Raw genomic sequence first — 14,187 nt, 5'->3', positions numbered from 1 at the left:
AAATGGGTTTATTGAATGTATGAAGCTACTGTGTGATTTTCTTACACTTTTCCCTAAAGTAAAGCTTCTTCCCCCTAGGTCCTCAAGCAGTGGAAGCACACAGCCAAAAATTTGAGGTGAAAACCCTCTCTGGAAAATTGCTGTTTTCTGCAGATGACAATGAAGTGGTGGTTGGAGCAGAGAGATTGAGAGTTCTAGGTAAGAGATTGTTTATTAAGCCACAGTTTTAATATGCACCTCTTCAAATCTGAGTATAGTTTTGCCTGACTTTTCTTCCTATTTGCTGAAAGCTTCTTTTGGAGATAAAACTTTGAGCTGTCTTCATGGCTTTGAATCTTCTCCAAGCAGATAAAGGCCAGGAGTTTCTATGTGAGGGCTTTTTTAAATTGCATAATTTGTTATTTCCCCTCCAGAAAAAAACTCCCCTGGAAGTGCTTTGTCTGGCTGAGTGAAGTAGCTTTAAAACCAGTTTTGGAACATGAACAACTTTTATCTCTTGGATCTGGAGTGGAGGACAGTGAGGGGCTGCCCCAAGGATGTGCCCATGTCTGCAGTCATGTGCAGAGACCTCAGGGATGATATTTTTGGTGCCAACACAGTCACCAGCTCCTCCTTCATTCTGTAACAAACACCAGGAGGATCTGCCACCCCAGCTGTGCTCCCTGCCAGGCTTTACATTGGTATTTCCTAATAAAAACTGGGGATACACTCTGGGTTTGGGATGTAGGGGTTCTTTCTTGTTTCTTTGGATTTTTTTTTTTTATTTTTTTCATTAATTGGAGAAACAAAACAGTCATGGCAATTGTAAATTTTGAAACTTATTTTATAGTCATATAAAATTAACTGTCTGGAGCTTGAATTTTTGTGCTCCCCAGTTCAATCCACGCTCTTTGATTAGTCTGGGAATTGATCAGGAATGTTTTCACACAGGATTAGAGTGGGTATCTCAGTGTTGTTCACAGTCACACAGCAGTGCTGCTCTGTGGAGGCACCAATACCTGTTTTATAGTGACTTGTTCTGAATGCATCTTTTCATTCCAAACTGTTCCTTACTTCTCCTGTAAAAACAGATCAATAAGGAGCTTGGAATTATATATAGATATAAATAGTTACTATTATTATTTATAAGTATTTAATAGTATATAAACGGGACTTTGTGTCCAACCCTTAACATTTTTTGCTGCCTGGTGTCCTGCTGTTCTGGATGGTTCCTGTTTGTGCACAGGGTGGGTGTAGCTCTCTGCAGGTCACTGTTGTTACACACTGGACTAGTTCAGTCACCAGCTATAAAAACTTTGGTGGGTTTCACAGGATAAATGCTGAACTTCACAAAATTAAGAGTATCTTTGTTAGTTTACAACTTGGAAGAGGCCCCTTCAAAATTCTTGCTGTGTTCCAGAGCTGGGGACATTTGTAACAATCTGTGTTCTCCAACAAAGTTCCCTTCAGGCTGCACCATTCAGAGCTAATTCATGCAGGGTAGATGAAGTCAGGAGGCAACAGTTTTTAAGTGTTTTCTTGGAGACCTTAAAATAAGAGAGATTTACATACATCATTGGTTTAAAAAAAAAATACAAAACCTTTTTCTTACAAGCTCAAGTACTCCTTTTCAGATTACATACTTACAAAAAATTGCTTTTAAGTTCCTCAGTACTTTCAAGAAACCAGGAATTAATTTTAATAGCTGTTTTCAGTTTTTGCCTTGTTTTAGTCTCCAGAATAAACAGCATCAAAAATCTGCTGATCACTGTAGTGCAGTTTCATTTTTACCTGTAACTGAGTTTCTTGAGGTTGGTTTGACTTTTTCAGATCTATCAGAAAAGAAAAAGTGGAATGATACTACTGCTGATGTTACATAGCAAGTATTCCGATGACCTTGAGCTGAAATGCTTTCTGAGTTCATACTTGGCTTTGTTTTTCTCCAGCTTTGCTTCCCCAATCTAATTTTATCTCTGAAAGTGTTTGCCGTGGCTGTTTGCCATGCTGGGAAGTGTTGTACCATATGTTCGTGTTTCTTGCGGTGTTTTTGTCTGCTCTGAGGGCCAGTCCGAGCTGCAGCACACAGACAGATTCCTTTGATCATTCTTCTGGTGCTTGGGATCTCAGGTGTTGCTGGAATGTGTCTGCTGACACCCATCTAGGCCATGTAAATAATTTTGACTTGTTGTTGTTATTGCTGAACACGTACTTGTTGTAGAGACAAGTGTGTGTCAGGAACCTGGCATGAAAGTCATCCCACAGAGGTCAGAGCAGCAGTTCTTGTGGCCAGCTTTGAGTATTGCCAGAGACAATAACTCTTTTCTTTGTAGGGACTTTTTCTCTGAAAAGTTTTTTTTCTAAAACTTTGTGCCACAAACTGATACTGAATCCTTGTCCTGAGAAAAAGAGGTGCTCTCCTGTTTTGAAATGAACCCTGCTCTGGGTATCTAGAGGATTTTTCAACATTAGCAAGGGATAAGAAAGGGGAAGAATACACAGAATTATAGATTAAAAACAAATGCAAGTAGGACATATGATGCATTTGATGGTGCTTCAAAAAACTGCACAGCACGGACAGTGCAGATTACCATATGAAAGTGCTTTTTATTTGATTTGTGTTTTGGGGAGTTATTTCTGATTTATGAGCATTAAAGGACACAGAAAGACAGAGCTGGCCACCTCTGCTTTTCACAGATGACGTCATTTAGAGTACTTCAGTGATTTTATTTGATACAGTGTCCAGTGAAATCTGTCATCATAGGAGAGACTGGAGGATGACAGGAATTTCTCTGAGGGAAGGGCAGCCCCCTGAGCCCTCTGGCCATGCTGAGCTCTGGTAGCATTGACACAACCTTTAGCAGACACAAAGAATTCCTCACTCAAGTTGGGAGCTCAGCACTGCCTGGGTCCAGATAACTCTGAGGGAGCTTGCAAGAGTTCCTGCAAGAACTCCTACAAAAACTGAGCCTTACAACCACTCCACTCCGGCCTTTTTGTTCCTAGCTCTTTTGCCAGTGCTCGTGTGGGGATGGGATGGGATGGGATGGGATGGGATGGGATGGGATGGGATGGGAACACATTCTCACTCTTAGCATCCCTTTCCCCCCACCAAACATCACCCTGTGGAATTTGAGCACCCCACGGTCTTTTAAGAGATCCCAAAACAAACCTCAGAGCTGCTCTCCTTCCTCGGAACCGCAGCTCTGCGTTTGCAAGCCTTGGATTTCTGAAGGCAAAATCTGCCCACGGGGGGGGATGTGGGACCCTCCCCTTGCCATGGGCAGCAGAGCTTTGGGCAAACCCAGGGACACATGAGCTCACCAAACACAGACCCTTGTAGGGGAGATAAATGAGCTGCTCCTAACTGAATTTGTATTTGCTGCCTCATCCTCCCTCCCTCCCTCCCTCCAGAAATGAAACGTGCCCAGACCATCTGAAAAATGGAGTGTAAGAAACACTCTTTAGTTAGAAGAGTATTAAAAAATAACTTTGATATATATTAATTACAATTTCATTTAATAGCTTATTGAACGTTATAGCATTTATAAATAAAAGACGATCATAAAGCATTATTCTGACTGTTAATTAGCTCTATTTATTCTGCAGATTAGTTTTTAAATATGCCCTCTAGATGCCACTTGATACTAATTAACAGAGTTACATTATTATCTCTATAGAAAGGCATTTTTAATTAAATCTAAAGCAATTTAAATTAGCATGAGTTTTTACAGAAATTAAACTCTGGTCAGATGCTTAATTTAGCCTTATAAGACAACATCTGATGACATGCCAGTGTCGGTTCTCCCAAGGGCCTTGACATCTCTTTTTTTTTGAGATTATTTTTTGAAGTTTGTTTTCAGGGAAACTTGCCAGTATACTCTGGTGTTTAATATTTATGATGGATTTAACCAATTTTTTTGAAGACTAAATGCTGATGGGAATCCACAGGCATTGCAGTGAGCTGAGATAATACCACAAAAGCCACACTTCTGCAGCTGACAGGAGCCTGGCAGTCCCTGGGTTTGAGTGTGGAGGGAGGTTTGTGTGGGAGGTGGGATTGCACAGGCTGGATGTTGTCCTCTTACAAATCTACCAAGCTTTTTAACCACTGGTAAAATTACTATTTTGCTTTCCAACAAGGATAGGATTAATCACAGCCCCACAGGGTCCCTTCTCTATACAGAACTGTACAGGGTTTGCTCCCTAACCCCAGAAAATGTCTCTCAGACATTTGGATTAACAAGGCAGAAACTTTTCTTCTCATGGAGCCTAATGATAAAAAATTGGCTAAAGCCTTCTCCTGTAGCAAACCCTAAAATATTTAGAATGGGGTAGGATGCCTTTCATCTCCCAGAATAAAAACTGCAGGAGCAGTGTGACCCAGCCCAGCACCATGGCTGATTTAAAAGTATCTTTGATCTCACCAACCTTTCCCTGCCTGCATGGTAAATAATTAGCCAGTAGCTCCATTTCTGCCTTGTAGGTTTTTTTCCTTCTGTAGCCAACACCCTTTGGGCAGTGAACCATGTGTAACATGTCAGAGCTGACCACAGGTTAGACTTTTAGGACTGTTAGTTTGGGAGCATCTTTTTTGTTCAAGTTTCTCTCCAGCTGCCTGGGAATGCACCTGGAAAGAGGAATCAGCTGTTGAAAGGTTATTGCAAATTTATTAATAAGTTTGGAGTAATTAAATCCAAAGCACATTTCTAGCATTTTATTTATGAGCTGTTTATTAAGGAGTTTAGAGGATTTAGTGGAGGAACACCAGCAATAAAAGCAGTGCAGACCAGGAATGCAGGGCTATTTACAAGAGCAGGCAGTGACAGGACAAAGAGAAATGGCTTTAAACTGAAAGATATTAGATTTAGATTAGATATCATAAAAAAATGGAATACTGTGAGGGTGGTGAGGCACTGGAATGGGTTTCCCAGAGAAGCTGTGGATGCCCCATTCAGGCTGGATGGAGCTCAGAGTGACCTGGTCTAGTGGAAGATGTCCCTGCCTGTGGCAAGGGAGTTGGAACAAAATGTTCTTTAAGGTCCATTCCAAGCCGAATCATTCTGTCATTCTGTGACTCTGTGACTGCAGAGCTTTTTCAAATGGCAGTGTTGGGGCTGTTACTGGGGACAGAGGCAGGAACCTGCTCTGTATTTATAGAACACAAGGTGCTGTGCCATGTTACTCACAGAAGGGTTAAATGAGCCTTTGCAGTAATATCCCTCACCCTGGACAAGAACAGGATTTGATGTGGATGTTGCTGAACTAACACATCTGTGCAAGCTGCCCCAGCTGCCTTGAGCTCCACATTTGTCTACAAACATTGTCAGGGTTCCATGGATTAGCCTGATCTGGGAGGAGCCCTGCAGAGCTGTGCCTGCAGTGCCAGCCTGGGTACAGGACTCTGCTCCATTTTCCTCCATATTCAACTTTTAGTGGCTTCTTGGCATGTCCTTTTCAGCTTTTGCTTGCTGCAATAGTTACAGCAGAATAACTTTAATGACTGCAAGAGTAGTTATATTTCATTAAATAATCCACAGAGGTATTTGACTGGTGTCAGTCATTTCAGAGGGTGGGGTAGGCTAGAAATTTAACAGTTTCCAGGCATTACTATCCATTTTTACAGCATGTACCCTTCTTCAGCAGTGATTATTTATGGGTCAGGACGTGCATGGTTGCCCTTTACAGCAGCCATTATGATTTCCAAATGGCATTTTGCTGATGTGTTTGTGGCAGAGGGAGCAACCCTGGTAGCCAAGTGTTGAAATCAGGCCTGACCCAGAGAGGAAACAGAGCTTTCTGGTCTCACCACCGAGTCTGCTGCAGCTTTATATGTCTGAGGGTAAATGCCAGGCTTCAGTCTTTGTACTGTGGATTTTGGGCACCTCCCTGAAAGACATGTCCTTGCTACAGGTCTGTAAAGAGCCTTTTCAAAGGAGATGTGGTGCTGCAATACTCGTGTCTTACAAAACTCAGACATTTTCCTACTCTAATCCTTTTCCTTCACAAAGACAGTGGAGGGGAAGGTGCCTTTAACCCCAAGGACAGGGAACTTCTCTGGGGTTCCTCACTGGGATGCCTTGCTGTGCCTCTGGAGACAAACTGCACCATCAGCCAGGGGCCACAGCCCTTTCCCAGTTCACCCAGTCACAAATGAGCTCCAGGCTCCTCCAGGCTCCTCCAGAGCTCCTTCTGTGCTCCCAGCCAGAGCCAGGAGCGAGCCAGGCTGGGACAGGCATTTGACCTTTTACTGGAGATGTACAAACTTCTCTAGGAAGCAGCTGCAGCACTCAGTGCTCCCTGCCCACAGGTAATTAGGCAGCAACACTAATGCAGCCCCGGAGCAATTGCCAAGCTGTGTGTAGTGCTTGGTCCTGCAGGAAAGGGACAGGGAATAAAACGAGGGGAGCAGGGAAATGTGCTGAGAAATGAAGATACCAGGGCTTAGCACTCTCACTAGCAAGGAACTGCCTCTGCTGTCTTTAGCTCTCAGTTGCAGCAATTCTGTCAGATTTCCTTGAGCTCATTGCAGAGCTGTGATTATGGGAAAAAAATTATGTTTAGCAAAATTAAGGAGTAGTGGAGGAGTAGCAAAAACATATGTTTACTATCAATTGTTAAAACCACAAGAAAAAATCATTTTTTTCTCTCAGCTAGGAATTGTGCTGTTGCTATATCTGTGTAGAAGCAGGGGTCACAAAGTGATTTAACCTGTAATAAGCAGTGACAGAGAATTAAAAAGAATATAGAAAAATATAGAATATAGAAATATCTAGAATATGGGAAAAAAATGTATTGAAAAGAAACCTGATTTAGTTGAATTGGGTAGGTTTAGGGTTTTGGGTTTGGTTTTTTTCCCCAGAGGCTGAGATGCAATTTTTGGATGCTTTCTATCAAATAAAGAATTTCTCCCATTCTGCAAGGGAAGAAATTAAAATTACCAGTTCTTGAATGAATACTTCTGATAGCTCCCCTGCTTTAAGGGCAATATGTGTGACACTGTTTTCCATTCTTTTTAATGGCAAATCCAACTAACATTCCTCTTCTTTTTCAAAATCCACTCACCCAGTTTGCAAACTTGTCTTTTTATTGGCAAGAACAATCTGTGCTGGGGGAGAGAGAGACTGAGGAGTTTTCTTTGTGTTTGCTTTTACTTAAAATACATTCCAGGTTGAAAGGATAGCATTTATGTAAAGTGTATAGGCTTCAAGTCCAGGCTGAAATGTGTGTTCAGATTGTGTTCCCTTAATCCTGTTTAAGGAAAGAGAGGAATCATCCACCATCAGATTAATATTGATTAAATGTCACAAGGATTATGAAAGAAACATACTGTACACTTACCAAACAGTGAAATCAAGTTTAAAAGTGTGGCAGATTTATATTTTATTTCCTAAGTGTCCTCCCCAGCTGATCTGTTTGAAGCTCACATAATATTCTCCATGATAAATTTCCACTGTGTATTCCCACTTCAGGTGCTCCCCTGAGTTCCTTTGCAACTTTGCACAAGAATGCCGGGAAGAGCTTCAAAGGAATTCAGTGATGACATTGCTATTGTTGAGCTGCAGAAAAGTGTTGAAGGACCCCAAAACTAGTCAAGAAGGAAATATCTAGAGGTCAGCATAAGTTGTAGCAACCTTTCTTCCTATGTCTGTTCTCAGTTTGGGTGTGAGCCCGTCTGTTCTGTTCTGTTATTCCCTTTATATTCCTCAGATAAATGAAGCGTGGCAGCGAGGCTGTTGAGGATGGTGTGACTACAGGCACATACATCACTAATGACCCACTTGCTCATCCCTGAGCTTGCAGCTCATCTCTTTGTTTGCAAGTTTTCCAGCTAAAAACCCAGGCTCCATTGATTTCTGGGGACTGAGTCAGAGAATTGTTTCTCCACCCAGCAGGGCTGGAGTCACAAGGAGTTCCTGTCTGGCCTAACTCAGCCACAGCCCAGTGCCTAAGGCTTGGCTCACTCCCTGTGTGCTTACAGTGCCAAGACCAAGAGATAAAAATAAATCTGTAATAAAAGCAATAAAATTCTTTTTTTTTAATTATACTACATTTTTATATAAACACTTTGTTGATGCTGCACATGATCTCATTATTGCCCTTATTATTCAGGATTTTTTGATTGCCCTTAAAAGAACAACTCCCCAACACTTAGACAAAAAAGGAAGACAGACATACCTTTGCAATGAGCTATTTTTACAAGATCCTGGAAAGAAATGTGAATGAAGCTTTATGGCTTTTGTTCAATGCACTGGCTTAACGTAACCAGGCTATTATTGGACCCTGAAATAGAGCTCTTATTGATTTCAGATTTAATGGGATTCAAGGGGAGCAACAGCAATTACTATGCTCACCCATTTAAAAACATAAATTAAGGGATGAATAAGGTTTTTAAAGCTTGGAATTAGAAGAAGCAGTCACAAATAATTTTTACCTGCACTATATTGGATTTACTTCCTGAGTATCTGTTTGCCCAGACCTTCTGAGACTGTCACATATTATCCTGATGAAACCTGCAGAGGAGAGAATCTCCACAGATGGGTGTTTTCATGAACAAATTGCTGAATGTGTCCTGATCAATAAGAGTGGGAATAAAAGTAGTTTATGGAGACCAACAGCATGCTATGCATTGCCTCATGACTTCAGCTGGAAAAAATCACAGCACTTCTTTCTCCTTCCCCCCTCATTTGCACAGTCCTGCATAAGGCAGAGAATGAAAAAGATACACTAAGGCCAACTTCATCACCAGGTTCATCACAGGCCTCTGAAACCCCACTTCCATTTGAAAGCAGTGATATACAACACTAAAGGTGTGCTGCAGGTCTGTAATTATCACTAAAGAAATACAGAGTGGGAAAGAAATGTATTGTCTGAAAAGAAAAAGGAAAGTGGGGAATAACCAGGTGCCTCCTGTGTGGGAACCTGATGCCTCCCTGCATTCTGCTCACCCCCAAGAGCTGCTCAGCCGATTGCCACCTACCCTTGATAGCAGGAGCATCAATTATGAGTCTGAAAACACTTCTCATTGCATTTGAGCTCCTCTTCTCTCTCTCCCAGCAGAGAGCAGGGGAGGTCCAGAGCAGGTTGTGTGCAGAGGGAGCGGGATGGGAGCAGTGTCTCAGCACAGTGCTGGGTCCCAGCTCTGGCCCTTGCCTTGGCAGCAGGGCAGGTGCCAGCGCAGTGTCACACAGCTCTGCTGCTGCTGCAGCACGCAGGGAAGGCGAGAGGCAGCTGGAAAAGCTGAACACGAGGCCTGTGCTCCTCTGGTTGGAACTGTTGATGGTTAAGATGCACTGTCCAGCTGAGATTTGCTTCTTTCTCGGGGCATTTGTGCTCCTCCATTTCCAAACCCTAAAACTGGACTGGAAATGTTCTCTTGCCGTGAGACTCTTGATTTTTGTTCTTGAATGAAGTGAACACATACAGGGGTCTTTGACACCACAAACCTCATACCCTGCAAAGGGGGAAAAAAGCCAAAAAACCCAAAACACTCTCTGAGTGAATCTTTATGGTGAATCAAAATACTTTAGGTAGATCCTGTCATACGCTTTATAAGTTCCTGACTGATTGTGTGGAATTAAGTTATTGGGCAGAGAACCAGCTAATGGAAACACATTGATGAAATCATTTTTGAGGGACATTAAATGGGACTTAAAATAAAGCTGAAATGGCTTTATGGATTTTTCAGTCAAACTGTTTATGAACGTTTATCAGTGGTAAATTACACAGTGTCAGAAGAGGGAATCAGTATAATAGAAGCCTCTCTGATATAATACTGTGAGAAAGAATAATTTATTGCCTAGGGATGTACAGTACAGTGTGTTTAAATACTAATGATATTATTGTTTTCTTCTGTCTTTGGCTGATTGCACGTAAGTTACCCTTAGCTGCAGTAGAGAGTCTCATATGATGAAAAAAAATTTCAATACTTAGCAAAGAAATAAAAATTTTCTGTATGCTCTTTTCATGGCAGATAGGAAATGTTTTAATAACAGCTAATTCAGGAGTCAGAAACTGTATTGTACAATAATAAATGTGGGTTACATTTGCTTTATACTCAGTAAAAGAGGAAGAGGGATAGAGCAGCTTTGATTGAAAAGGGAGATTGTAGCAGCTGATTCTTGAACTGTTGGAGCTGTTTGTTAATACCTTTTGCCAAATCCCATCATTTCTCAGGTAGAGGACAGTGAAATTAAGACTGGAGGAATGCAAGACTAGAAGGAAATCGCTGGTCCTGAAACTACTGCCCCTTGTTTCTGAGACACCAGCTCTTCCAGTCAGGACTCTGTCAGATCTGTTATATTGTCTGTCCCATCTAACTGAACAGCTGCCCCCATTGTAGCTCCTCTATTTGCTGGAAAACCCTCACTTTCCTTCTCAGATAAACTCAGGACCAGCTTACTGCCACTCCTAAAAGCACTGTCTCTCATATAAACATTGGCTTAGAGCCTGTGGTTGTTTTCCCTTGGTGTTATTTACCCTCCTAATGTATTTATGCACAGCATGAGTATCCTTCCTTAGCACACTGTGCTGCTCAGCTGCAAAGCCAAGTCCTTCCAGGCTTCTTTTGTAGCACAGACTTGTGTTTGTGCAGTCAGGACAATTTTTCCTCTCCATGCACTCTCCTCACTGGGGATGAGCAGAGGGGGCACACAATAGTTCAAGGATTCACTGATGATTCTTAAAATAATGTGATTTCCTTTTTATTGTGTGTTTTCCTGTTAGACTTTCTTCTTGCCTCTCAGTTTAATATCACGTTTGCCTTCCCTTTGCCTCTGTCATGCTGCCATGAATCATGAGTAGCATTCTGCTTTTATCCAGGGATCTTCTATCTTGGAAGCCTCCAACATGTAGAAGAAATTTTTACTACTTTCTAAGCACATGACCTTAGACTTCACATTTTCAATCATTTGTTACTCCATAACATCCCAGTTTTCCTCAGCAGAGCCAGAATATCCCAATTCAGTGACAACAGCACATTTCCCTCAAACCTTCCTTCCTTCTTTTGCCAAAGCTTTGAGTCACAGTTGGATTCCATGATCTTCAGAGTCTTTTCCAACATAAGTGATTCTGTGATTCTAAAATCGCTAAATGAGGTCACTTCCTCCAGCCTTCACTTTCAACACCATCCAGCACTGATGCTGTCAAAGCCTGCCTGGGGACTTCCACGGTGGCCAAAAGCCAAATTTTCACACAAATGTCCAGTGGAGCTGGATTAGTCCAAGGCAGTTTCTTTCCTTGGGAGCTGCCGATCCCCCAGGCAGAGACTGAGACTCTCCAGTGTAGAATAGAGGGGGCTGGAGGGAGGGGGCATGTTTGAGGTCCAGAAAATTCCCAGTAGGACAGAAAGAAGAGGATGGTTCTTTACTGAAAATCTTCAGGCAATTTTGGTGAAACCAAAGGGAGAACTTCTCCAGAGTGTTTAATTCATCCATCAGCCCCCAGCTACAGAAAGGGGGACAATGAGGATGAGGTGAGGAAAGGAAAGTTTGTCAGTGTCTCTGATAAACTCTCTGCCAACTCAAGGGGACCTTCAGCTGCTGACAGCCAGAGCCAGGGGAGGGATGTCTCTGTCCTGGTCCCTCAGCATCCCCTCGTGGCTGATGTCCTGTTCAGTGACAGGGACAGGTGGCCCTTTGGGAGATTCTGTGTTATTAAAGAAGAATATTAAGGAGTTATACAGTCAAGGCAGAAAGCCTTATCAAGACAGGTAGTGTTCACTTCTAATTCGGATCAAAGGAGAGAAACAGAAGGGTTTGGAAATCTCATTCCTGTTCCCAGTGCACGAGGGACTTTTTAATGGATCTGGCAAGAAGGGAGATGGGAAAAGAGGGTTTGAGAACTGTGTAGGGAAGGGAGAACAAGAAAATGGAGGAAATGAATACCAGCTCTTTTATGTTAAGCCTTCTTGAAATAACTGCATTGGGGTTTTCATTGACCTTGTTTCCAAAGTTACCTCCTGCATTTAAAGTAAATAATGAAAGCCTGGAAAACCCCAAGTTTAGAAATAAGTTAAAGTTTCTCCTTATTCTGCAAGCACTTCTGGTTACAGGCAGGTAGTTATTTTGAGCTTTACATGACTTGAATATCTGACTTAAAGTGTCTAAAAATTAATTAAAATGCCCAGCATAAAGTCATCATTAAGCCATGTGGGTGGAAAGGGTACAAGAATATATATGTGCATCTCTCCAGCTGCACCTCCTCATCTTCCTTCCCTCAAAAATCACTGCTCGATTATGCAGATAAGTGCAGGCTGGATGTTTTGTTACATTTCATTGCAAAGCCAAGAGCCAAGGCAATTGTGTTGGATAAAGCAGAGATTTAAACCATTTGGAAACTGTTGAGAGAGGACAGATCTGATAGTAACAACCTTCATGGTTGGCAGGTTACAGCTGCTTGTGACAACTTGTTACAATGAAAGCCTATAGTAAAGTTAAAAGCTAAATATCTGTATTGTGCCATAGGATCAGTTTCAATCCCCAAGTATAAAGCTTCAGACTTTAGGCTGCTTTTATTGTCTTTGAGTTTACTTTGTTTTTCTCTGGGTTAAAAGGAGTTGGGGATTTTTTTTATAAATGTTAGAGTGCTTGTTTTCATTCTGATTTTTTTTTTTTCCTTAACACAGTGGGACAGCTTAGTTTATTTATTTCAGTGCAAAGAAAGTGTAGTCGTACCACAGCTGTAGGTGTTTCTCACTTATGGCAGCAGTTACAGCAGGATGTTGTGTTGACATGTTTTGGACCATCTCAGAACATCTGTTTTTCTGTAATGATGACTTTCAAACTGCACATAGGGAGCAGTTACAGCAGCATGTGTTAGGAGTGCTCTCAAACTGTACATGTAAAAGTTTTCATCAGGATCTATAGTTTGCACCAATAACTTTATCAGACTAAAATCTGGAGATGGAAATAAATACAGAAAGAAATAAAAAAATGCCACCACTGCTGTCTGCATGCTGCCACTGAAATTTCTGTGATGACTGCAGCTAATGAGTGACTAATTGTTCACAGTACATCTGAAGGCAAGACCACAGGTTTAAATGTAAGAATATAGGTCATACTTGCTCATTGGCTTGGCAGCTATATATTGGAGAAGAGGAATTTATAGTGCACACTGTGTGTGAGGCAGTTAGTGCCACTCTCAGCTGTGTTTTAATTGGAAGTTTCAGTGGGAGCAGGAACGTGATGTTCTGCAGCAGAATGTCAGTGACAGCACCTGGGGACTCCTGGGCTCCAACAGAGTATTTTAAAAGTAGAACGAGAGCAGAAAAAAAAAAAACAACCAAAAACCAGTGAGAAGTCCAGAGGATTTGCTTCACAGTGATTGATTTAGAAAGCCCAGAACTTCTCAGGGAATCAGCAGATGGGGGATCAGATCACCATCGGTGTCTGACTAAAGTCTCCTCATGCAAGGCAGGTTGGCACACGAGGACTTGAGAAGATTCAGTGGCTGAAAGATGAAGTGAGACCATTTGAGATTAGATGCACATTTTAAATGAGAACAGGTAAGGAAGAAGCCCTGCCAGAAGGAAGCAGGGCTTTGGCTTACAGCAGTGATACAAGGAGAGAACATCTTTCTAGAGAAGAGAGCAGGGTTAGATCACAAAATATGGACCCACTTCAGGGAAAGCTGGCTGAAATGGCCCAGCTGGGCTATAAGGTGGCCAAGAAGAGGTTTGCAGTGGTCTGGAAGTTGGAAGCTGCTTGCAGTACCCAGCAGTGCACAGCTCTAAATCCAGTCAGCAAATGGGGCAGGGCAGCTTGCCCATGTCTCAGAGAAGGAAGGGTGAGCAGAAGTTGTATTATTTCTGGGTCACACACTGAACTGGTGGCCAGGCTGGGACTGGAGCAGAGTCTGCTCTTGCTGCCCTGCATGAGGGTGCACCTCCCTCCTTGTCCCCAGGCAGGAGCAGAGCCTGACTGGAGAGGTGTTTGTAGGGATCAAGTCTAAGATTGCTTTTCTCTCTTGAGTATCTCTGAGAGCCCAGAGAAAGAAATAATGTCCTGACATGCATCCAGGTTCTTTAATGAGGGATGTGGCTGGATTAGATGTCTGGTTAGCAGAGGGTGTCTTTTCCAAGCTCCCTGCATCAGTTGGGTCAGGAGATTCTCCCCAGGTTGGGAGGCAAGCACCTACTTTTCCAGCCAGAACTGAAGTTTACAGGCAAATCCCACATGTGACTGAGGCATCACATTGCAGATAAACCAGGTC

At 42.3% G+C, this 14,187-nt stretch overlaps 1 protein-coding gene across 14 annotated transcripts in view; it reads left to right on the top strand.

The window, feature by feature from the left end:
• SGCD (sarcoglycan delta) overlaps positions 1-14,187 on the top strand; it is a 301,761-nt gene that overhangs the window by 248,155 nt on the left and 39,419 nt on the right. For all 14 annotated transcript variants that reach the window (XM_086852001.1, XM_086852006.1, XM_086851997.1 and 11 more), the window contains one exon: positions 79-198. In XM_086852001.1, the coding sequence (XP_086708127.1) occupies positions 79-198 (120 nt within the window). The remainder of the gene's footprint in view (positions 1-78; positions 199-14,187) is intronic.

This window comes from Cyanistes caeruleus, chromosome 15 (genome assembly GCF_971803275.1).
Source record: "Cyanistes caeruleus chromosome 15, bCyaCae1.hap1.1, whole genome shotgun sequence".
In the NCBI taxonomy this organism is placed as follows: domain Eukaryota; kingdom Metazoa; phylum Chordata; class Aves; order Passeriformes; family Paridae; genus Cyanistes; species Cyanistes caeruleus.
Note: the sequence above shows the minus strand (reverse complement) of the source record. Positions and strands in the feature narration are given on the sequence as shown.